General features: G+C 36.8%; 1 protein-coding gene across 18 annotated transcripts in view; it reads right to left on the bottom strand.

Annotated features, from left to right (window-relative positions):
• Positions 1-24178, bottom strand: part of LOC120780291 (FERM domain-containing protein 8) — a 285052-nt gene that overhangs the window by 201758 nt on the left and 59116 nt on the right. For all 18 annotated transcript variants that reach the window (XM_040112573.1, XM_040112557.1, XM_040112574.1 and 15 more), the window contains one exon: positions 8492-8640. In XM_040112573.1, the coding sequence (XP_039968507.1) occupies positions 8492-8640 (149 nt within the window). The remainder of the gene's footprint in view (positions 1-8491; positions 8641-24178) is intronic.

Here is a 24178-nt window from a genome sequence, read left to right as displayed (position 1 = left end):
CTGGTTGCAGGATAGACGAAATTATTTACGACTGCGAAGTTATGACTGTCAACAGTGATGTGGGCCAAGACGCAAGTACGACAACTGTCGACGACAGGAGATATTACGTCTTGCTCTCGTTCACTACCAGACCTATTTTCTATTTGCTTCGCTGTCTTATCCAGTCTGGAGAAAGCAGAACTAACGGCGCGGATGTTGAAGCCAATGTTATAAATGTCCTTGGCTTACGCCGGCAGCTGTACACTCTTATAGAAGATGGTACCTTCCCTATTAAGTTCTGCAGCTCGAATTATTTTCTTCAGTAGTAGATTGAAGAAGTTGCACGATAGAAAGTGGCATTGTTTGAAACCTCGTTTGCTATGTGGCCTCGTAGCCAGGTCTTTCTCCACCTTTTCCTTCCAACGGAGTGGAGGTCTTCCTTTTCCTCTGCTTCCTCCGGCGGATACATGACCTAGCCAGCGTAGCCGCTGTCTTTTAATTCGCTGAACTTCAAGTATATCAATGTCGTCATATAGCTCATCGTTCCATCGAATGCTATATTCGCCGTGGCCAACGCGCAAAGAACTATAAATCTTTCTTTTTATAATAAATGTAATGTTTGATTACACTGCTCCAACCTTATATTATATATCACAACTTTTGAAAAAAGTCAGCTTTAATTTTTAGTTTATGCCTGTTCAGATTTGAACGATTGAACTACCAAACAATTTATAACAGTGGACTGCAGTTTGATAAATTTTTCAATTGTTTCTTACTGAATTCTGGGCAAGTTCATTAGTATCGTCTAAAAGCATCCCAAGACAAATTGAAATTATCGTCATTTAGTGCGAAATGTCTTACTATTACGCATGCTTGAACTTTAGTTTTGTATCGGAGGTGATACAATTTTTGTGATTTTAATAATTTTTGGTGTTTTATGTAAACAACTGTAAACAGGCAACGCGCAAAGGACTATAAATCTTTCGCAGAACTTTTCTCTCGAAAACTTGCAGCGGATCAGTTGTTGTCATCGTCCAAGCCTCTGCACCATATAGCAGGACGGGAATTATGAGCGACTTATTTAGTTTGCCTTTTGTTCGTCGATAGAGGACTTTACTTTTCAATTGCCTAGTCAGTCCGAAGTAGCACCTGTTGGCAAGAGTTCTCCTGCGTTGGATTTCCGGGCTGACATTGTTGGTGGTGTTTACGCTGGTTCCAAGATAAAAAAACTTCAAAGTTATGACAGTGTGGAAAAAGCAGAACTAACGGCGCAGGTGTTGAGACCGATGATATCAATATCATCGGCATACGCCAGCCGTACCTGCTCGATTAAGTTCTGCAGCTCGAACTATTTTCTCCAGCTGCAGATTGAAGAAGTCGCTCTACAGGGAGTCTCCTTGTCTAAAACCTTCGTCCTTCCCGATCCTGACGGCGCTTTTGGTGCTGCTCAACGTCAGTTTACACAGCCGTATTAGTTTTGCGGGGATACCAAATTCAGACATCGCAGCATAAAGGCAGCTCCTTTTCATGCTGCCGAAAGCAGCTTTGAAATCGACGAAGAGGTGGTGTGTGTCGATTCTCTTTTCACGGCTCTTTTCCAAGATTTGGCATATGGTGAATATCTGGTCGGTTGTTGATTTTCCAGGTCTAAGGCCACACTGATAACACTAATCAGTTTGTTGACGGTGGGCTTTAATCTTTCACACAATACGCTCTATAGAACCTTATATGCGATGTTGAGGAGGCTTATCCCACGATAGTTGGCGCAGATTGTGGGGTTTCCGTTTTTATGGATTGGGCAGAGCACACTTAAATTCCAAGCGTCGGGCATGCTTTCGTCCGACCATATTTTACAAAGAAGCTGATGCATGATCCTTATCAGTTATTCGCCTCCGTGTTTGCTCGGCCGGTAATCCATCGGCTCCCACCGCTTTGTTGTTCTTCAGGCATGTAATTGCTATTCGAACGTTGCGGAACTAGGGCCCACTTATTCGTTATCTGAAAGCTGAAGCAGTTGACAATTTCTAGTAATGAGGTGACATATTTTATTTTTATAAACTTTTATACCGATATATTCATTACTGCATCATTTGTGTACAGAAAAGGCCCCGCCCTCTAATAAGTTTAATGTACATTTTTCCTAAACCACCTAAGCTACAACAACAAATTTCTTCGGCGCAAATATTATAAAAACTCGACTAAGTGAAAATGGATGAAATCGGAAGATAAGCCCGATCACTCCCCATATCGGAACTGTTCAAAACTACTAAAAGCGCAATAAGTCAATACCAAATTAGGCCAGGGACAATAAATTTTACCTTCGAGATGGCTTGAGAGGGCTTTATGGAATTCAGTGTGAAAATTAGGTGAAAGGCGTGGCACCGCCCACTTTTTGGTGAAATCAGTTTAGTATGTAGCAATCCTTTCATATTTCATTGTCACAGTAGGAAAATGGGCGAAAGCGGACTACAACCATGCCTATTTTCCACATAACACAGTTTTAAATTCCCCTCGAATCTCTTACTTTCCAGTACACACATCAAGAAGTAACTGATATGACGGGATAAAAATTATTTTAAAGTATGCCACTTTATAGCAAAATTGTCCAAATTCAACCAAAAATGTTCAAGCCACTAGGTACCGAATATGGGGACCCAAGTATGTATAGTTGACTTTTCACCGAAAATATCAATGTAATGATAATAGTATCTTTATCTATTAAAAACTTCCAGGTGACTTTATGTTGGATAAATCGGCCATTATTTGCTTTACTCATAACAGTATATTTTTGTGCGTAAACTAACTTAGCCCGTATGCAAATATTACAAGGATTTTGGAACATCCGGCTGACTTTGCTTCAAAAATGTGAGGTACCTTAATGTAATCTAGGAGACATTTTTTTTAGTATGTTGAATGATAATAGTTGATAGATAAAATCGGGTCGATGCAATTATAACTGCCATAAACTACGTATATTGATTTTCGTTTTTCTGACAAATCGTATGCCGAATTTATCCGTCAGAGTACGACTTATATTGAGTACTGACTCAAACCACGTGAAGTGGTCCATGAAAATTTCACAAAATCACCGATTTTGCAAATTAGCAGTTCATTAGGAAGGGGATGAGACGCATACCCCTTGATATAAATATTTCTCCAAAATTCTATTTTTTGTTAAAGTTATTGAAGGTTGAAATTTAGTGCACTATAAAATTGTAAAACAATTTTCTGATAAAAAATAATTTTACAATTCTTACTTGTTCAAGTTTTAATTTTATGAAATATGTATTTCATTGCTGCAACGATTCCGGCCTTCGTGTTGAAACATAGAAATAAAAATTGGCGTTAAACTACAGGGTTTGTCCGGAAAGTAATAGGACTGATTTTCTTCCGCCGCGACGGTTAGACATGCATGGTGCAAGACAAAAATGCAGCGTTCGTTAAAGCAGAGATTAAATTCTGTGCGAAACTCGGTAAATCTGCAACGGTGGTGTGTTTTAGTGGCACCAGGCCTTTTTGGTGGGCCGGGAAGAGTTCGCTGATGAAGACCTGAAGAATGAGAATGAAATATGCTCATTGACTTTTTGACATCAAAGGCATCGTGCATCATGAATTTTTCCCTTCGGGACAAACCGTCAACGACAAGTTTTACGGGGAAGTCCTCAAGAGACTCAAACGAAGGGTCGATCGGGTCCGACAAGACATCGCAGCCGATTGCAAGTTCCACTACGACAACGCTCCAGCCTACACCGCATTTCTTGTGAGCAGCTACATAACCTAGACCCAATGCCACCGCAGCCGCCCTACAGCCCAGATGTGGCTCCTCTAGACTTTTTTGTTTCGTTGCCAGAAAAAGCCGATGAAAGCCAAGCAATTTGAGATGACAGAGGGGATCCAAGCAGTATGCACCTCGACTCTCAAGACTATTTCGGAGAATGTCTTCCGTGATGACTTAAATGCTTGGAAATCCCGCTGACAGCGCTGCATCGACACAGAAGGACCCCATTTTGAAAGTTTTTAAAGAATTGTAACAACTGGTTCAATATTTTTTTTAAATCGACTCAGTCCTATTACTTTCCGGACAAACCCTGTACAAGATATTATCCGTACAAGGACCTACAATCAAAAACAATCATCAAAAATTTCCGAAATAGCCGGTTTTTTTAAGTTGAGTTTTATCCAAGTTTTTAGGTTCTTAGGGCAACGCAAGTTTTAATATTTTAGTAGGTTATTTGGAAACGTATAATCTATCTATCTATATATGAGAAATCGGTTTTTCCGAAATTCCACACTAGGTGAAAAACTTTGGGTAATTTCTTCAATTCGTCTTCTAAGACAAACTGCGGTCGTTGTAATAAGTTAATGCAATCGGTAAATGCATCACTTTTGACACTAATTGAATTTTCAAATTTTTCTCCTTAATTATAAATAGCGGATATGTTAACCCAAGATATCAGAGTGGTGAAGATGGCTAGGAACTCTCTGCTTTTGGTGGCACTGTACCTGCCCTTCGACTCCACGGAAGAACTGAGGAAGATCACGGAGTACGCAGAAAAAATTTTAATTATTATTGGAACAGATGCTAGTTCGCATCATACAGCCTGGGAATGATTCTGTTTGACAACATTAACTCCACCTCACTATAAATATACGTAACCTCCTTTATAAATAGGGGTAAAGGCGCATAGAAGTGTGGCAGCCTATTATCGGACAAGAAATTATCTTTTCCAACTACAGATACAGTAATTTCAAAGTTTATAGCGGAGATATTGAGCTACAGAGGCCCAGAACATACAGGAGCACTTATGTGACCTAACTGAGTCGCTCCATAACTACTCCCTCAGTTCCTGATCCCTTAAGTTTTGTGTTAAACATAGGTTTAGCAGTGTAAAACGTCTCATTATTGGTGCCCTGAATGAAAGGGGAACCAATGAACCTATGTCGGAACTCTCGCAGGGCCTTTGACAAGGCTAAACTTTACAATCATCTGTCAAATGTCCAAATGCTTTTCTCATATCGTGAAAAGAAATACAGACTCAGAATGGCAAAACGCCACTTTTGGCGTTTATTCTGTGGTCAAGAAGATAACGTACGTGGTACGGCAAAACTTAAAAAAAAAAATCCGAAAAGTCATATACAGACCGCACTTATGGTTGGCAGTCAAGGGTGCACTGCACTTAACATGGAGGATACAAAAATATAATATTATATATAATTATGGTTACCAAAGCGTTTAGTAATTGCGAACCTTTTAAAGCAGCAACGGTACAGATCTAAGTTCTGTAGGATTGCGGGGAAATGCACCATCCTTGTCGGCTGCTTTAAAAGGTTCGCAACTACGAAACGCTTTGTTTCACCACGTTGAATATACATATGTATATAAATTGTCGGTGTCCGTCTAGGGTATACAGTAAACTTTAAATCGCATTTACATGTTCCAATGTAAAAAAATTGTTTCCAGAGATTTTACATACTTCATCAGCATTATTTCCATACCAAGTTTTTCCCAAATTCCAATCAACTTATCTTGTACTTGAATAGTGAATGATTTATGGGAAAACTTTTTTTGTTCTGTTTTAGCACGTTCGCTTAAGTAAAAATAATATCTCAAGATATCCAGATGGGTTGGTAAATTAAGATCAGTCAAATCAGTAGACACACCAAAAACAGTAACATCATGCTTGGGTATATGACTCATTGGGTTTTCGATAGTTGTTGATGTAGTTGCTTCATCTTGCGGTGTAGATAATGGTGGATTCATTGTAAACTTTTTGAGGTAATAAGAATGAAATGGTAATTGTAAAGTAAGACGCGTAGGGTTTCGGTTGTTAAATAGAACTCAGCTCTGGTTGCCCAGAGATCCTTTATTTATAGCATTCCTTATCCTAATTTATGTATGCACCACATGCTGAGTGCATACACACATCTTAACACTAATCTACTGTACATACCGACAGTATGTACACATATCTTAAGCATAAGTGTTTTCAAGAGCAAACGCAATTGTCTATTGTTAGTTTTAGATCATTTGCGATCTTCAGGGCAAACATAATTGTTTCTTGTCTATTGTTAGTTTAGGATCATTTGCGATCTCAAAGGCAAACATAATTGTTTCTTGTCTATTGTTAGTTTAGGATCATTTGCGATCTCAAGGGCAAGCACAATTGTCTATTGTTAGTTTAAGATCATGACTTAAATTAATTTTTTTCATTTACATATGTTCTGACTAAATAAATTTCTTAAGAGAAAAAATAGATATTATTATAAATAATAAATAAAAATAAAGAAAAAACATAGCAATTTAGCTCATTTTTTCATGTAAATCACCAAAAATGGTGATTTTTTGAAATGATTGTATGGGGAAACCCCCCAGTGGAGTTCCAGGGGGTGTGCCACTGGCATGGGTGGATCGGCCGTCCAAAGTTAGTGGGGGTCGGTCATACATTTGGACTCGATTGGAGCACTCTAAATGGGTCAAAGTGGGATTTTTCAAAATTCGCCTCTACCCAAAAGTTCGACCCAAATTGGGGGACATCAAAATTCGTTTCAGAGGTATGGTTCCTTCGGCAAAGTATCTTATTTTGATCCCTAGAATATGATTTTCATAAAGCAATGGGCGATTTTTTGGCCTTCCCACAAAACGACCCGGCCTAGTATACACCCAGTAGATGACAGGATGCCAAAATTACCATCACACCCTAGTGGTATTAATTGACGTGGAAGGCGCATTCAACAATGTTAGTACGGTTGCTCTGATATCTGCTATTACTACTTTTGACATTAATCATAACGTGTTGGCCTGATTAAGGCACATGCTAATCCATAGAAAATAAACATACATTGGGGAAGGTATAAAAATCGCTCATCAGATCAACTGTGGCACCCCGCAAAGAGGTATCCTATCCGCTTTGTTTTGGAGTGCCTGAATGAATTCTTCCTTGTACTTGATAGGGTTAACTTTAAGTTTGTTTCTTATACGGACGACCTCATTGTCGGCTGTTCAGGAAAGAACCTTAATCGGCTCATAGAAAAAAGCCTTGAGATCTCCGCCAACTGGGCGTCTTTGAAGAGTAGAAGAACTGTACTCTCGAGCTCTGTCAAAGATTTATGAGTCATCCTAGATAAGAAACTAAGCTGGAGAGAACACATAGAGAGCACAGCTTTCAAAACTCTTCGAATCTGGAACTCATTCAAAACAACTTTTGCACCAAACTAGGGTTAACGATTCCATCCGCTAACGCGTCATCTTCCCCATACTAACATATGTATGTTGCGGTGGTACGGTGAATAGCATTATCAAAAAAGCGCATTAAATCCTTGGAACAGGTGCAATGAGCTTGCTTACTAGGGATTACGGGCGCAATGAAAACTACGTTAATTAAGGCTCTGGAGGTTGTCCTTGACATCCAGTCAATACTTATACAAATATGAGGAAATTACCGGTTAAATTGGTAATGCGATCGAGTAAGGAAGGCAACTGAGAAAATAAACACAACGTTTTCAACTCCAATTGAGGGAGGGGACCATAGTTTTGTGATCGGTAGTTCCAAGAGCGAAATTTATATATTCACTCACTGATCTAAAAGTGAACTAGGAACAGAAGGGTGCTTCTTCGGTAGTAATCTTTATGCAGAAAGTAGGTTCAAACTAAATGTGTACAATTCATCTTTTAAGGCCGAAATTTGCGATAAGGCTATTCGTACCGCCAATACTAAGTCTCATTACGTATATGCGTTTATGTAAGCAGGTTATAACTAGACCCCAACGAGGTAACTTTGTTAACATCATCTGGGTTCCCGGTCATATAGGAATAGAAGAAAATTAAAAGCAGACGAGTTGATCCGCACGGAGGCAACTAAAAACATTATCCCTCTAAGCTGTCCCAGGATATTCAACTCCCTCAACGGTTGCTTGAAGCGATGGACCCAGAGAAACACCTCAGGTCTTGGAACAGAAGCAATATACGGCATACGGTAGAATTAGTTGAGGTAGTGTTGATGGTGAACAGACCAAAAAGCTCCTACTTTTAGGTAAAAGGGAGCTTAATAACATTGATGATGATAAGATCCTGTAACATTACCTTTGCGAATACTCAGCCTTCAGCCGGATGAGATGCGACATATTTCACGGCTCTCAATGTTCCAGCTTAAGAGACATTGAGCTTTATAATGCCCTTTTCAACCAGCCAACCATCTTAATATTATACCCAGCTGACTACTTCGAGTAAACTCGTACCGTAATAAAACTAAATATTTTCGACTAAGCAAACAAATATAAGCTTAGCATATTTAGATTGGATTTTGGATCCCAAGACTAAATTATTGATTTGCTTTTCGTATCATTTATGTGACCTGGTTTTGACTGCAACCGAACTCAACCTTAATTTCGAAAATTTCACAAACCTGAAATTTTAACAAATATTGAAATATTTCACATATATTATTCAGAGCATTTGTGATAATATATATACTACTCTTATTTTAACCTCAATCTGACCACATTCCTCACTTACATTTTGCAAGGGCCTTTGAATCAATGATGTAGATTTGGATCCATTTATATTATTTATAATAACTGAATTATTACATGATGTACTTTGCAATCTAGAGTGATCTGATTTAATGTTTAACTTATGGTCGCCATTGGTCAAAATATCCGTATCTGCAAAAAATAAGTGAAAAGTTTATTATTATTATTTAAAAATGATAATTTACTGTACATAAAATTGTCTGGACATGGCGGCAACTCAACAAACCATATCAACCGATAAAAAAAATCCATTTATTGAAATTTTTCAAATTACACATAATATACATTACAATTTTGTTCTTAATTTCTGTTATATTCGTATGAATAAATATTGGTACGACATATGAATAAATTTATTTTGCGAGTAAAATCAAGTTAAGTACGCAAACGAGAAGGAGCGTTCCAAAGTAAACAGGACTTTATGAATCTAGCGCCCCCTGGTGGCGCCATCTATATGTCGACTAGTGCGTTAGAATCTGATATCTTTTTATCGATTGCCCAGTGAGAATGAGCTTCGAACAAAGAGCCAACATTAAATTTTGTTTTAAAATTGGTAAAACAATTGATGAAACAAGTTAATGGTGATGAACTTAAGTTGTGCTTAAGTGCTGAAAATTGGAGGCTTAGGTACTGCTTAAGTAACAGCTGATTTTTGTTTTGAATTGTTTTGAATTTTCAGTTATTTGTCAAAAGAAGAATAATAAGAAATAAGAAATTATTTTTTTGTAAAAATATGGAATCGGATTGGAATTTCCACCAGTTCCAATAGGTGCTCCGACTAGCTAGCGATCGATATAACTTTCCTCGCAAATTTATGTATGTAATGATATAATAGATTTTATCTATTTTTCCCAATACCACTCAGGGGTGTTGTGGAATCTGATAGTTGTCGGAATCAGAATTGAAACTGATCAAAAAAAGCAGTAGGTGTCATGAATTCAGACATTATTGGTTTGATATTCGAAACAGAATTTGTATCGGTTTTGAGTGTCACAGAAACCAATTTTATCGGTTTTGCTGTCAGAAACAAAACAAGAAGATAGTCGCACACAGATTTGAAATGTAAGTTAAGAAATCGAGTTATTTTATTGTTTCGAATTGATTTATTTTTATTTCTATAAAAGAAAACATAAGAATAAAGTACGAAATGTTTTAATTATTGAGTTTTGGAAAAAATGCGGATATTTATATTTAAGGGGGGGAGCCGCTTTAGAGGCTTTTTGTGGTTTTTTTTTTGGGAGGGAAAGAAATAATTGTTTAAAGCAAAATTTTTAGGGTTTATAGTGTCACCGACAGTTTTAACAAGTGAGAGGCATTCGTCAACAAGCAAACAAACGAGTAATCGAAGAACAACGTTTGAGAATTTTGAAAAAAAAAACTGTAGACAGAATTGTCAGCAGCATATTTTTATTTTGAAGTCAACGAATAAAGTTCAAACGTTTGAGAATTTTGAAAAAAACTGTAGGCAGAATTGTCAGCACCATATTTTTCAAATTTTGGAAGTCGACGAATAAAGTTCAAACGTTTGAGAATTTAAAAAAAAAATTGTAGACAGAATTGTCAGCAGCATATTATTCAATTTTTGGAAGTCGACGAATAAAGTTCAAACAGCACGGAAACGACGGCAATGTCGGCAAGTGAAATGTCTGCTATGCAGAAACAAATGGACGAGATGCCTGAATTAGATGGCGACGATGGAGACGACGCATCGTCCTTGCAGGACGAAAGGTCAGGAGAGGCCGAGCTGTCACCGACAGTTTCAACAAGTGAGAGGCATTCGTCAACAAGCAAGCAAACGGGGTAATGCTAGCAGGCGCTGGGAAATAAATTTAATTTTCTTTTGGAATATTTTATGATTCGTTCTATAATAAATTCTAAATAAATTTGTATTCGTTTAATAATAATCTGGAAATAAACAATTTGGACATTCTTGAGAATAATAATAATTTAAAATAAACAACTTGGACATTCTTGACAATAGTTATATATTTAAAAATCAGCCGAAAATTTTTTGGATACGAATTCTTTGATATTCTGCCTTAGGGAAGCAATTGCCCGATGCATCTCGCGTGTGCATTTGTCGGACGGCGAAAAGTATGTAGGTCGCAATTTCTATCGGGAACAAAAAATTTAAAGAGGTTCATATTTGTCAATAGCTTATGTTCAAGTTAAACTAGGAAAATGCCAACAAATAAAATTCTAAATTTTTTTAAAAAGTGGTTTTTGACCAAAAAAATGTTACTTTATGTTGCTTAAACATATGTTCAAACTTAAATTTTCTTAATTGTTGTAGTTTAAATAGAAGATAATTTAATGCCAAATATAATAAACTTTGCCCCAATTCCATCTGTTTAGTTTTTTTTTTCAATCCTGCCCGCCAATTAAGAAAAATCGTAAAAATGAAAAACCGAGTCAAAGTTTTCGGTTTCTGCCCAAACGCTCATATATCGCTCAGTCACTATTTCCCTTCTAGCTTCAACAATATTTCGAATTCTCATCTATAAATGTTATCTCTTAAAATCTTTCTTTAATTCGGAACTAATTAAAAACTTTAATAGGATTGCCTCCAAATGTATTCATTTGCAAGTTTTGTCACATTATTAAACAGCTGGTTCGAATATTGGTTTTGCGTATGTTCGAAAAGACGACAATCCAATCAGATTCTGTAACACCATTGATAATCAGAATTGGTTTGCAATTCTGACAGCTAAGCAATTCTGTCTTGGATTCCACAACACCCCTGACTATATCCAGCATAAAGTCCCCTGTAAGTTCGAAAATCTTTATAATAGGTATATGGGGGCTCAGGAAAGTATTGACCTAATTCAAGCCATTTTAACATACAGACATACCATTGTCAGAGCAGTGCTATCCCTGAACTGCAATGATATATCTCACACAATGACCCATATTTTCGATCAAATATTCGGTACCTAGGGGATTGAATAGTCTTTTTTGGATTTTAACAATTTTTTGTCATAAGATGGCATGCACTAAGGGCATTATTCGTGCAAAGTTTAATCCCATTATATATTATTAATTGCTTCTTCATTTGGGTACTGGAAAGTTAAAGAATGAAGTGGGTTTTAAAATTGTGCTTTATGGGAAATAGGCGTGGTTATTGTCCGATTTCAATCATTTTCACGGAGTGACATGGGATTATGAAAAGAATGCCACGTTCAAATTTTGTCGAATTTGGTCAGTCGGGTCACGATGGATTTAACCAAAAAGTGGGCGGTGCCACACCCATCCCAAAATTTTTACCATAGCTCCTATAAAGCTTTGTCATACCATCCCGGCGGGAAATTTTTACGTTTCTGGCGAATTTAGTTATTGATTTATCGCGCATTTATTAGTTTTAAACAATACCGTTTCATCTGTTTTCACACTATAGGCAGTAGCTCTTTTATCATTCGTGCTGGGTTTCAAAACTTTTTATCCACAGGTGCCCCTTGTTACTGCGATCCCCTGTGATAAACTACAGTTTTATATCTTAATAGTTATGGCATTTCATAGGTTTTCGGCTAATGGCAATTTGTGGGCGTATCAGTTGTCCGATTACGCCGATCTACCAAGATTCATGAAGATATCTCAATTTTTACTCAAGTTATTGCTTGCACGGACGGACGGCAGACAGACAGTCAACCGGATTTAAACTTTTCTCGCCACCTTGATCATTTATATATATATAACGATATATCTATCTCGATTAGTTTTAGGTAATACGTACAACCGTTACGTGAACAAAACTAAAATACTCTATAGCAACTGGTTGCAAGAGTTTAAAAATCGCTGCGGGGACCTAAACTTGACGGCTATATACCACCCACCTCTGCTTAAAATTACAGACAACCAATTTAAATAGTTTTCTGTAAGGCTAGGTCATAAAAATCTCGCAGGTGGAGATTATAATGCAAAATACATGTATTGAAGCTCACAACTAATTAATCCGAAAGGAAAACAGCTGTATCAAACTGTTATAAATAGGTGCAATAACTTTGAAATAATATCTCCTTGTAAGCCGACATATTGGCCTAGTGATCGTAACAAAATACTAGATTTAATTGATTTTGCTGTAATCAAAAATATAGATAAATCGCACATAACAGCTGATACAAGTATTGATTTATCTTCTGACCACTCTCCTGTACTAATAAATATATGTGAACAACACATATTCGTTGATCCAAAAGTGAGTCTAACATATTATAAAACGAACTGGTTAAAATATAAAAAATAAGTGAGTGGACACTTTAATTTCGAGTGCAGAATAAATACAGGAAAAGATATTGACGAAAGCTTAAGAGAACTCAATGATATAATAACTAACGCAGATATCTTAGCAACACCAACAACTTGCAACCAAACTTGACGCCAGAAAACTCACTAAAAGAGAAATAGAAAAGCTTGTAAATGAAAAAAGGCGTGCAAGACGAGAATGGCCAATGAATCGCTCCCCTTGCACTCAGCTTCAATTGAAGTAAGTTGTACGTAAATTAAAAAAAAGCGCTTAAACGTGAGGAAGAATTAAACATTGAAATGTGTATCTTTGGAAAGCCCAAAAGTCCATGAAGCCACCAATTGACTCCAACATGTCCCTAAGACAGCGGAATGGAATGCACCTGGAATGTCCGGTCCCTTAATTGGGAATGTACCGCTGCCCAGGTGAATTGTTAGAGTAAAGGCTGACATCACCGCCGTCCAATAAATGCGATGGACGGGACAAGGACTGATTCGAGTAGGTGCTTGTGGCATTTACTACAGTGGCCATATAAGGGTGTGGGATTCCAGGTGGGAGAACCGTCGAGTACTGTCATTCGCCCCGGTGGATGAACGTTTAGCCACAATTCGCATCAAATCGAAGTTCATCAACATATCGCTGATTTGCTCCCATGCCCCGACGGAAGCGAAGGACGATGTGACCAAAGAAGGCTTCTATGAGAGCTAGGAACACACATATGAGAGCTTCCCGCCTCAATATCAAAATCGTGCTTGACAACTTTAAAGCCAGGGTGGGAAAGAAAGGTACCTTTGGCACAAGAGTCGGTAAATTCAGTCTCCACGAAAAAACATCCCCAAATGGGTAGAGGCTATCTGTAGTACTAGATTCCAGCATAGAAAAACCACCAGCCACATCGATAATGTTGTGATAGACGTACAGAACAGAAAATCGTTATTCACAACCTTTTCGTCGATTTCGAAGCTGCTTTTGACAGCACTTCTTCAACCTCCTTTTGGAGACAAGAATTCTAGTTGCAGAACTTAACAGTGAAGGAACCCTATTCTATAAGAGTGTACAGTTGCTGGCTTACGTCGATGATATTGATATCATTGGCCTCAACACCCTCGCCGTTAGTTTTGCTTTCTCAAGAATGGATAAGTCAGCAAAGCCAATGGGTTTGGTTAACGAGGGCAAGACGAAATATTTCCTGTCATCAAACAAACAGTCGTCGCACTCGCGGCTAGGCACCCACGTCACTGTTGACAATCATAATTTTGAAGTGGTAGATAATTTCGTCTTTCTTGGAACCAGTATAAACACCAACAACAACGCCAGCCTCGAAATCCACCGCAGAATATCTCTTGTCAACAAGTGCTACTTCGGACTAAGTAGAAAATTGAAAAGTAAAGTCCGTTCTCGACGAACAAGTACAGATCTCTACACGATAAGTCATTCATTATTCCCATCCTGCTATATGGTGCAGAGTCATGGATGATGACAACATCTGATGAGTCGACGTTACGAGTTTTCGATAGAAACGTTCTGTGAACGAATATCGTAACGTTAAGCTGTATGAGATATACGACGACATTGACATAATTCAGCGAATTAACAGACAGCGGCCACGCTGGCTAGATCATGTCGTCCGAATGGACGAAAAGACACCAGCTCTGAAAGTAGTAGAAGTAACTTATCTTGTTATTCACCTAGATAGAAGGCTCACGTGGAGAAAACATGACATAGTAAAGTAACTTGCATGAAGATAACAGCTGCAAATTTAAATTGGCTTTTAAATACTCGTAAAAACTCTAAACTTAGCCTAGACAACAAAATGCTTTTATACAATGCGGTCATAAAACCGATTTGATATTGCTATGTTAAAGAAAGAAGTAGAGCAGAATGCAATTTATATCTAAACTCCGAGACCAGTGAAACCCATTGGCTAATGCTTTGGTACATTCCTGCGATCAAACACGCCTTAAAAGAAGAGATATGCCTGCGTACTAAAGAGCATGGTATCACCAAAACAGCTCAATTACTTGCTTAAGCTTGTGTAGTTTTGAAATAGATTTAAGAGTTTATAACTTATTGTTAGGCTTTGAAAACAAAGCATATCCAATAAATTAGGTAATATTGAATAAAAACAATATTGCAGTAGCTCTTTAGTTTTAGTGCAAGTCCATAACCCTTCAGTCTGTATTTTGTATTTATTTCCTATAAAATTTAGTTGAACTGTCTTCTGTTCAATATTTTTGTATCTGCTCCTAAATAATTGCAAAGTTACGATTACGCCCATCTACGAAGTCGTGTTGATGTTGTATACTAAGAAACCCGGATACCAAGTTATATAAAGACATCTCAATTCTTATTCAAGCTGCAGCTTGCACGGACGGACAGACAGACAGTCACTCGAATTGCAACTAGTCGCGTCATCATATATAAGGCAGTCGTATCTTTTCGTATTTCTAATCAAATTTCAACTTATTTTTTTATATTTATAATGCACTTAAACAAACCAAATATGACCATTTTGGTCGAACACTTTTTGCAATTTTTCCGCTAGAGACAATATTCCATCAGTGGTTTTTTGGCGAAAAGCTGCGACAAGTAATTTTCACGGGCTTCTCTTGAAGCCAACTTTACTCCATTAAGACTGTTCTGCATTGACCGAAACAAATGGTAATCCAATGTTGCAAGGTCAGGGCTATATGGAGGATCCTGATGGAAGACGAAGCCCTTTCTGTTAATCAGTTCTCGCCATTTTTTTGCTAGCTTCAAATCATCAGTTGTTGACACTAAAGTGTAGAGTCATTCTTCCCTTTTTTATACGAAAATTTCAAAATATAGCGAATTTCTCCATTATTTTCACTCATTTTTGAACAGCTATAACATTTTTAATTTCCCCGAATATAATTTTTTTTGATAAATGAAGCTTAAAATCTCATCTTTCCAACACTAAGACACAATGTGATTGGTAGCACTGGAGATATGCGACTGCAACGACAACTATTGACAAAATACGAAAAGACTTTCTCGACTATCAAAAAAAAACCCTATTTATATCTTGCTTAGTTTTAGGTGATACCGTTAGGTGAACAAAACTATTATACTCTGCAGCAACAGATTGCAAGAGTATAAAAATTACAAGACATTAAAAATGGAAATCGAAATAGCGCTTAGAAATCATATCATCCATATCGGAACACCCGGTTTTTGGATTTGTGATAAGCCCCCATTTAACGCAGCGCACCGCAATTGTCGTGTCTACGATGGATATATAATATACAAGGCACTTTCCTAAGTAAATAGGACTTTTTGAATCTAACTCCCCCTGGTGGCGACATCTATATGTCGGATGGTGCGTTAGAATCTGATATCACTTTATCGATTGTCCAGTGGGAATTTCATGACGTTTCATTGATTGAAAATGAAGTTATTGCGTTTTAAGTGTCAGTATGTTTTCGCACCGATAATGTGCTTCGAACAAAAAGCCAACATTAAATTTGGTTTTAAAATTGGTAAAACTTTTACCGAAACGTTTCAATTGATGAAACAAGTTTATGGCGATGTTTGCCTATCCCGTAGCAGAGTGCACGAGTGGTTTCAAAGTGGTCGTGAGGACATAAATGACGATTAGCATGTGGGCCAATCAAAGTCCGTGATCAACGGAATTTCCATCGAAACTGTGCGTGAATTCGTGAATTCATCAAAAATCATCCGAAATCATCATTGAAAATCATGGAAATGGAATTGCACATCTCCAAAACATCGATTTATCGCATTTTGACCGCACATTTGGGCACGGCACGGTAAACACGGTTTCTTCCGCACAAATTGACTGACGATCAAAAATTCAACCAACATTTGAAGGACGATTATTAGATCAAAAATCACATTTTAACCATTAACCACTCCCCGTATTCACCTGATATGGCACCGTGCGGCTTTTTCCTTTTCGGAAAAATGCATTTGTCATGAAAGGAAAGCGTTATGCAGACGTAGAGGCCATTCAAAAGGCTTGGCATACTGGCGGGCATACCGGCCAACGAGCTAAAACACTCGTTCAAGACTCGTTCGTTAGACCGTGCAAAAAGCCGTATTGCAGCAGAAGGAGACTATTTTGAATGAAATAAATTGATTTTGCCGAAAAAATCACTTTTTTTATTTTAAGTCCTATTTACTTTGGAACGCAATTATGGTTTACAGCTTTCGAATATTAATTTGTAATTGAGAAGTATAGTGTAAATTAATTATACCCTGAATATTCCCTATATTAAGTTTGCCATGAAGTTTGTATCATCCAGAAGGAAGCGTCGGAGACCCTATCAAGTATGTATATGAACGATCAGTATGTTAAGCTGAGTCAATTTAGCCATGTCCGTCTGTCTGTCCGTCCGTCTGTATATGTACGAATTAGTTCCTCAGTTTTTAAGATATCGTTTCGAACTTTTGCAAACGTCATTTGCTCTTTAAGAAGCTTCTCGTTTGTCGGGACTGCCGATATCGGACCACTATAACATATAGCTGCCATACAAACTGAACGATTGGAATTTAGTGTTTGTATTGAAAACTGTCACATTTACAATATATCTTTACAAAAGTTGGCACAGGTTATTTTCTAAGGTAATAATGTAATATACCAAGAAATTGTTCAGATCTGCTTACTATAGCATATAGCTGCTATACAAACTTAACGATCGGAAACTAGTGCTGGAATGGAAAACTTTTGCTTTTGACAAGATATATTCACGAAATTTGGTAAAGATTATTTTCTAAGGCAACAATGTAATCTCCGAAGAAATTGTTCAGATCGGTTAACTATAGCATATAGCTGCCATACAAACAGAGCGATCGGAATCAAGGGCTTGTTTGGAAAAGTTTGGTATTTGAAAATGTATATTCACGAAGTGAATTACTACTTAAGGTAATAATATAATCTCAAAAAAAAAATTTTCAAATCGGATTGTCGCCCCGGGCGCAACGTCTTGGGGGCGCACTATAGGTCAAATGAATGGTTTTTGAGGCAAAAAATCAATTTTTAAAGTGTACTATTTCAAAAAAAGGATAATGGGATTTTGTCAAAACATTTTGAAATACCCAAAAATACAAAAATTAGAGTCAGGTGGCAACCCATGTCTTAAAGCCAAGCTGTCAAAGTTGTAGTTTTTTCTGGTTTGTTTTGTTTTCTGACATTCACCTTTATAGTGCCTAACATTTAATCCATTGTTTAACAAAATATTATAATTGTATACAATTTTATAAAATGGAAAATATTAATTCAGGTATGTAAAAAAAAATTTTATTAATAAGTTTCATAAAAATGTTGTTGTTGTAAATTTTTTGTTGCATCAAATTGTGTCGTATTTACTGTGGAGTTTTGGTTATTGACCTCGTGTTTCTTGGAGTAGTACTTTGTTTATTGGAACGTATTTGTTGAACAATATATATGCGGAGAAAGGTTATGATGTGTACTTTCATGTGGTTGTAATTTCAACTGCAGCCAACTGCAGCCCAACTGCTCTAAATTATTTATATTTTCCTTTTAAGATTGCGTAAAAATAAAAAATACGGATATAGTTAAATTTTGGTTAGATAATAACCGAAATGCTACGATTGTTGTCAACTGGATTTTCAAGAAATTTTATAGAAGTGTGGATGACGAATGTATGGCATCAATCAAAAAGAAAATTAACAATTTTTGTGCAAATGCTACCCAAAAGCGAAACAAAAACCAAAGATGTGCGAAGAGATTTGAGAACAACGAAAGTTTATGGCTATCAAATGTGACTGAATTTAAAATTTCTGAGAGTGATGTCGCAAACAAAAGAGGTCGCCCTCATGTTGGATACAGCGAGGGAAGTGCGAGGCAAAAACGGAAATTTGCTTCCGAAGTGTCGTCCGTACAGGGTCACGATACCAAATTATTGGTCCATGCTGCTTCAATATCAGCTTATGCATCAAAAGCAAATAATTTAAACTTTGTTTTATAGGAAGCAGCTTCATCTCCATCTAGGGCGGCAAAACGATGCTTGCTGTTTTTTGATATTCAGAAAAATACCTCAACAAATTTTTTTACAAAATTTATTATAAAAGATAAAGAGTTGTACATTCACAATGTAATAATCTGAATAACAATGAAAAATATTAATTTTTACTAGAATACTCTTCAGTCTTTGAATTTGTCTTATATCTTTCTTAAAAATAGTGATAGAACTTAAAAATGCACTTTTCTAACTTTGTCTAGCAACGTGTCACTCTCACAGTTACCCTATGCTTTGAATGTAACAAATACTTTTATATCTCCAAATTTTCAAAAATGGTATTTAAAAACTCCAATTCGGGCAAAAAATCTAGCAAATTGTGTCAAAAGTGTACAAGATATTGGGCGAAAATGGGTTTTTTCTATGGCTTTTAATAAAATGTCTTATAAATGTCTTATAAATTTACTATCAATTTGCTCAAAAACCGTATTGTGAGAATTTTGGAACTTCAGAATTTGCGTGGCTTCTAGTTCCTAAATTTTATATACTTAATATCGAAGATATGTTATAAAAATTCACTTTTGTTCGAACCACCTCATGAAACTTGTAGATAGGTAGATAAAGGTGGGCGGCAGAACATCCTTGGTCCTGGGCGCCCGAAGTTGTAGCTACGCCACTATATGTATGTATATATACTAAAAACAACTCGGTCAAACTTAAATCATATAATTTGTTTTCTTGACATGTTCATATTTCGGTTAAATAAGCCGAATCGGACTTCAAATTCCATCTGATTCTTCACCGTATAATATACTATACATATATCAGAGAGCTGCAACGAGTATGATTAAATCAGTACAAACAGACGTGATAAAAACACAATAAAAGCAATTTAGTTCATCATAGACCACATTGTTGATCAACTCGAGTAGCCGCCAGCGTAATCAGTTGACGCTACATGAACAATCTCTTCTTCGGCTATCACGATCGAGTAAATCGTGGCTGGCTTTGGTTCAAATCGTATCATGTCAGCTTATAGTGTTACGACGATTGCTTGAATCGATGTGAAACTGCGGGTAAACTACGAGTAAATCTACGAGTATAGCAAATTTTCTGCTGGATTGATTTGAATCAAGTGTGGCAAAAATGTATCAGCTTTGAACATGTGCGCATGTTACAAATTTTCGATGCGTAAAAAATGGAAATTCCATCGAATAGGTACATACGTATGCACATACATTTGTTGTATGTATGTACTCGATGTAACTACCATTATATAAATAACATATAGGACGGGTCGAACTTTTTTCGCATAAAGCGGCTAGCAAAAGCGAAAACTACAGAAAATTCTAAGAAAGTTTTGCCAAGAAACCATGGGTCTAAAATTGATTCCCAGTTTGCGCAGAGCGACTTTAGATTTTGAGGTCATACTTATTAAATTGTGCTCAAAAACCTATAGTTTTAAAAATAACAGCTTGCGATACAATTAATGCAATAATAGCAGGCTTTTGTAACTTATTTGTTTTTTCTGGTGGCTGAGCAAAAAACAACAAAAACAAGTAAGGAAGGGCTAAGTTCGGGTGTCACCGAACATTTTATACTCTCGCATGATAAAGTGATAATCGAGATTTCATTATCCGTCATTTACATATATGTATTTCAAATACCGTATTTGTGTAAAGTTTTATTCCGCTATCATCATTGGTTCCTAATGTATATATTATACAGAGAAGGCATCAGATGGAATTCAAAATAGCGTTATATTGGAAGAAGGCGTGGTTGTGAACCGATTTCACCGATATTTCGTACGTGTCATCAGGGTGTTAAGAAAATATTATATACCGACTCTGATTGAAATCGGTCTAGTAGTTCCTGAGATATGGTTTTTGGTCCATAAGTGGACGACGTCACGCCCATTTTCAATTTTTTAAAAAAGCCTGGGTGCAGCTTCCTTCTGCCATTTCTTCCGTAAAATTTAGTGTTTCTGACGTTTTTTGTTAGTCGGTTAACGCACTTTTAGTGATTTTCAACATAACCTTTGTATGGGAGGTGGGCGTGGTTATTATCCGATTTCTTCCATTTTTGAACTGTATATGGAAATGCCTAAAGGAAACGACTCTATAGAGTTTGGTTGACATAGCTATAGCAGTTTTCGAGATATGTACAAAAAACTTAGTAGGGGGCGGGGCCACGCCCACTTTTCAAAAAAATTACGTCCAAATATGCCCCTCTCTAATGCAATCTTTTGTGCCAAATTTCACTTTAATACCTTTATTTATGGCTTATGACACTTTATAGGTTTTCGGTTTTCGCCATTTTTTGGGCGTGGCAGTGGGCCGATTTTGCCCATCTTCGAACTTAACCTTCTCATGGAGCCAAGAAATACGTGTACCAAGTTTCATCATGATATCTCAATATTTACTCAAGTTACAGATTGCACGGACGGATGGACAGAGAGACATCCGGATTTCAACTCTACTCGTCACCCTGATCACTTTGGTATATATGACCCTATATCTGACTCTTTTAGTTTTAGGACTTACAAACAACCGTTATGTGAACCAAACTATAATACTCTCCTTAGCAACTTTTTTGCGAGAGTATAAAAAAGCAATCGTACGGTACTCTTACCACACAAGTGGACTGCGTTGAATAAACAATAGTGTGTTCTAAATAATTTTTTTCAAGTTTTAAATAGTTTTCGATTAAGAAATTATCATGGAAAAGTCTGCAATGTCAGTTGATTGCACCAATTCAGAAATTGATACAATTTCAATGAACTCCGGGTCTTGTGTTCTTCTCAGTCTGAATATTGGCTTGCCAAGAGATTTAAGTGATCTAACTCTAACAAGTAATCATGACGTATTAATTTACTATTTACTTTTACGCGTGGCTGAACAAAAAATAACAAAAAAACAAATTCAATCGTACGGTAATCTTAACACACAAGTGGCAAAAAAAATTTGGAATAAACTAAACATTCCGTTAATCAATGAAAAAACTGCCTCGAAAAAACTGAAAATATTGCTAAATAAATATCATAATGAAATAAAATTTAAAAGTAGACCAAGTAAGTTTTCAACGTTTCTGGAAACAATTGATCAAGTGTTTTATATTGGAAAATGTCAGTGCGTAAAAACATTGCCTTGCTGCTGTGGTTTAATACCCATTGAACTCCAAGAGTTTATGATTGATCAGCACAGTAAGAGGAAGCTAACCATTCCCGAATTCGACGCGATTTCTGTTGACCAGCAATCAACACTGGCGCCAACTAGTCTTGATCCAACTTTTTTTTCCTGGCTCAACAAATATGGATGTTGAATCAGAGGTGATGTTTGCCACGCTAACTGCAAGAGAGCCAAGTTCGTCGAAAAAAAAATTAATACCAAAAGGTACGATACACCTCATTTCGCTTTGGCGTGCGATATGTTTGGAATCGGTAATAGGGTTGCTTTTTTTTTACCACATCGCTTTTCAGAGATATTAACTTTAAAGATGAAAATGGGGAACCAATAATTATGGACAAATCTAAAGTTTCACGTGAAAAAAAGAAATGTAGGGATTCTCTTCGAAGAAAGCAACGCAATGATTGTGATCTGGTAGCCTTCTCCTTTGATGGCAGAAAAACAACTCTCTGAGAGCGAAGAAGAAAATGGAAGATAGTGGTTCTTAATGAACCTGAGAGCAGATTGTTGGGTTACGTAAAAGTCGACGCCGAGGACGCTAAAACAAAACAGAGGCAATTGTGCGAGTTCCTTATAGAAAAAAATATGTCCCTTGAGAGAATGATTGGAATTTGCTGTGATGGAGAAACAACAAACACAGGTTCTGAAAATGGAATTTTAAGGAGATTCGAAGTCATGTTGAATAGACCATTGCACTGGTTTGTTTGTTTATTACACTTTAATGAACCTCCACTTGTTCTCCGCATTGGAAAAGTCCACTACAAGCGGACCGCGCACAGCTAGTGGGATAATAATAAAGTACAAAACAAATCGAAACAGACGGTAAGGAAACAATTGTTTTAAAAAGCCTAACATGTATATTTTAATCTAAGCGAAATAAATAAAATCTTTCTGTAGGCTGTACCCGACTTTGACGCTATTTCTTTGGGAGATATGCCTCCACCTATTCATGAAAAAACGCTCTCAACTGACGTTCAGTACTTCTATCGAATGGCAAATGTAGTTTGTGATGGTTTCTGCCCCGAAAATTTAGCCAGTATGAAACCGGGACAAATTGCGCACTCTCGATGGCTACCAACGGCAAGCAGACTCTTACGTTTATACGTGACTAATAGTTCACCATCAGCGAATTTAAAAACTTTGTACTTGTACTTTAACATTAAGTTCTACAACTCAGTTGTATACGACAGTCTCTTGTTTTTTATATTTATACAGTCCACGTGATATTTACCACCAACGCTGTGAGAAATAGTTAACACTGTAATCGAAAATAATTCATACTTCGCTCATCCTGAGAATATCTTACTGGCAATGCTTTATGATAAGAGAAAAGATGTTCGCGAAAGAGCCATAAAAAATATACTACATTATCGTGATAAAGTTTGTGATCCGACTAATCTAAGGGCTTATGATAAAAAGCACGCAATAAATTTTGAATGCTCAGGCTACTTTGATCTGGTTGACCTAGATGATGACAGTGTTTTGTCTGAGCCTCCATTCTCAGCAAACATTCCATACGAACACTTGTTGCAGTTCATTGAGTCTGATGATCCGCCGCTTCCTGACCCAGGGATTCCATGTCATACCCAAGCAACTGAGCGTTATTGTAAATAATAGAGACGATATCATGGCCGTAACTATCGAAAGTCGTACTACAACACCACGCATGCAATCCAAAAAAGACTTTAAAACCAAAAAAACTAAAACTAGAAAAGATTCCCAGATATCAGCAAAAAAACCAATGTCTGTAACTTGCACCACAAAAACATTTAATTTTTTGAAAACTTAATTACAATAATAAAATTTTATTTTCGATCCACCGTGTTTTCCACAATTTTAGAATTTTTAAAATAAATATGGGAAAATCTGTATGCTGCATATATAGAAGCACAAACTTTCGTTATAATCGAAGAAACCAAGCACAATTTTCCGGATCGCTTCTTTTGAAAGTATAGGTTTTTGAGTACAAATAATAAGTATGACCTCAAAATCTAAAGTCGTGTACATGAATCGAACTGACAGAATCACAGTAACGGACTCGATTATGAACAAAAGTTTATTACTCGTTGCAGTTCTCTGTTACATAAATATATACCAACCAACAATGAAGATTTAGGGATAAAAATTCGCACAGATATGTATCGCACGTAAACAGTTACATCTAAAAATTATGGTTGGAATCGCACCATGCCTTTCAAAGCTTCCAGATAACGACTATGACTTTATTATACTCTCGCAACAAAGTTGCTAAGGAGAGTATTATAGTTTTGTTCACATAACGG

Source organism: Bactrocera tryoni, unplaced genomic scaffold (genome assembly GCF_016617805.1).
Source record: "Bactrocera tryoni isolate S06 unplaced genomic scaffold, CSIRO_BtryS06_freeze2 scaffold_25, whole genome shotgun sequence".
Classification (NCBI taxonomy): Eukaryota; Metazoa; Arthropoda; class Insecta; order Diptera; family Tephritidae; genus Bactrocera; species Bactrocera tryoni.
The sequence above is the reverse complement of the archived record's forward strand: the minus strand, read 5'-3'. Positions and strand labels throughout refer to the sequence as shown.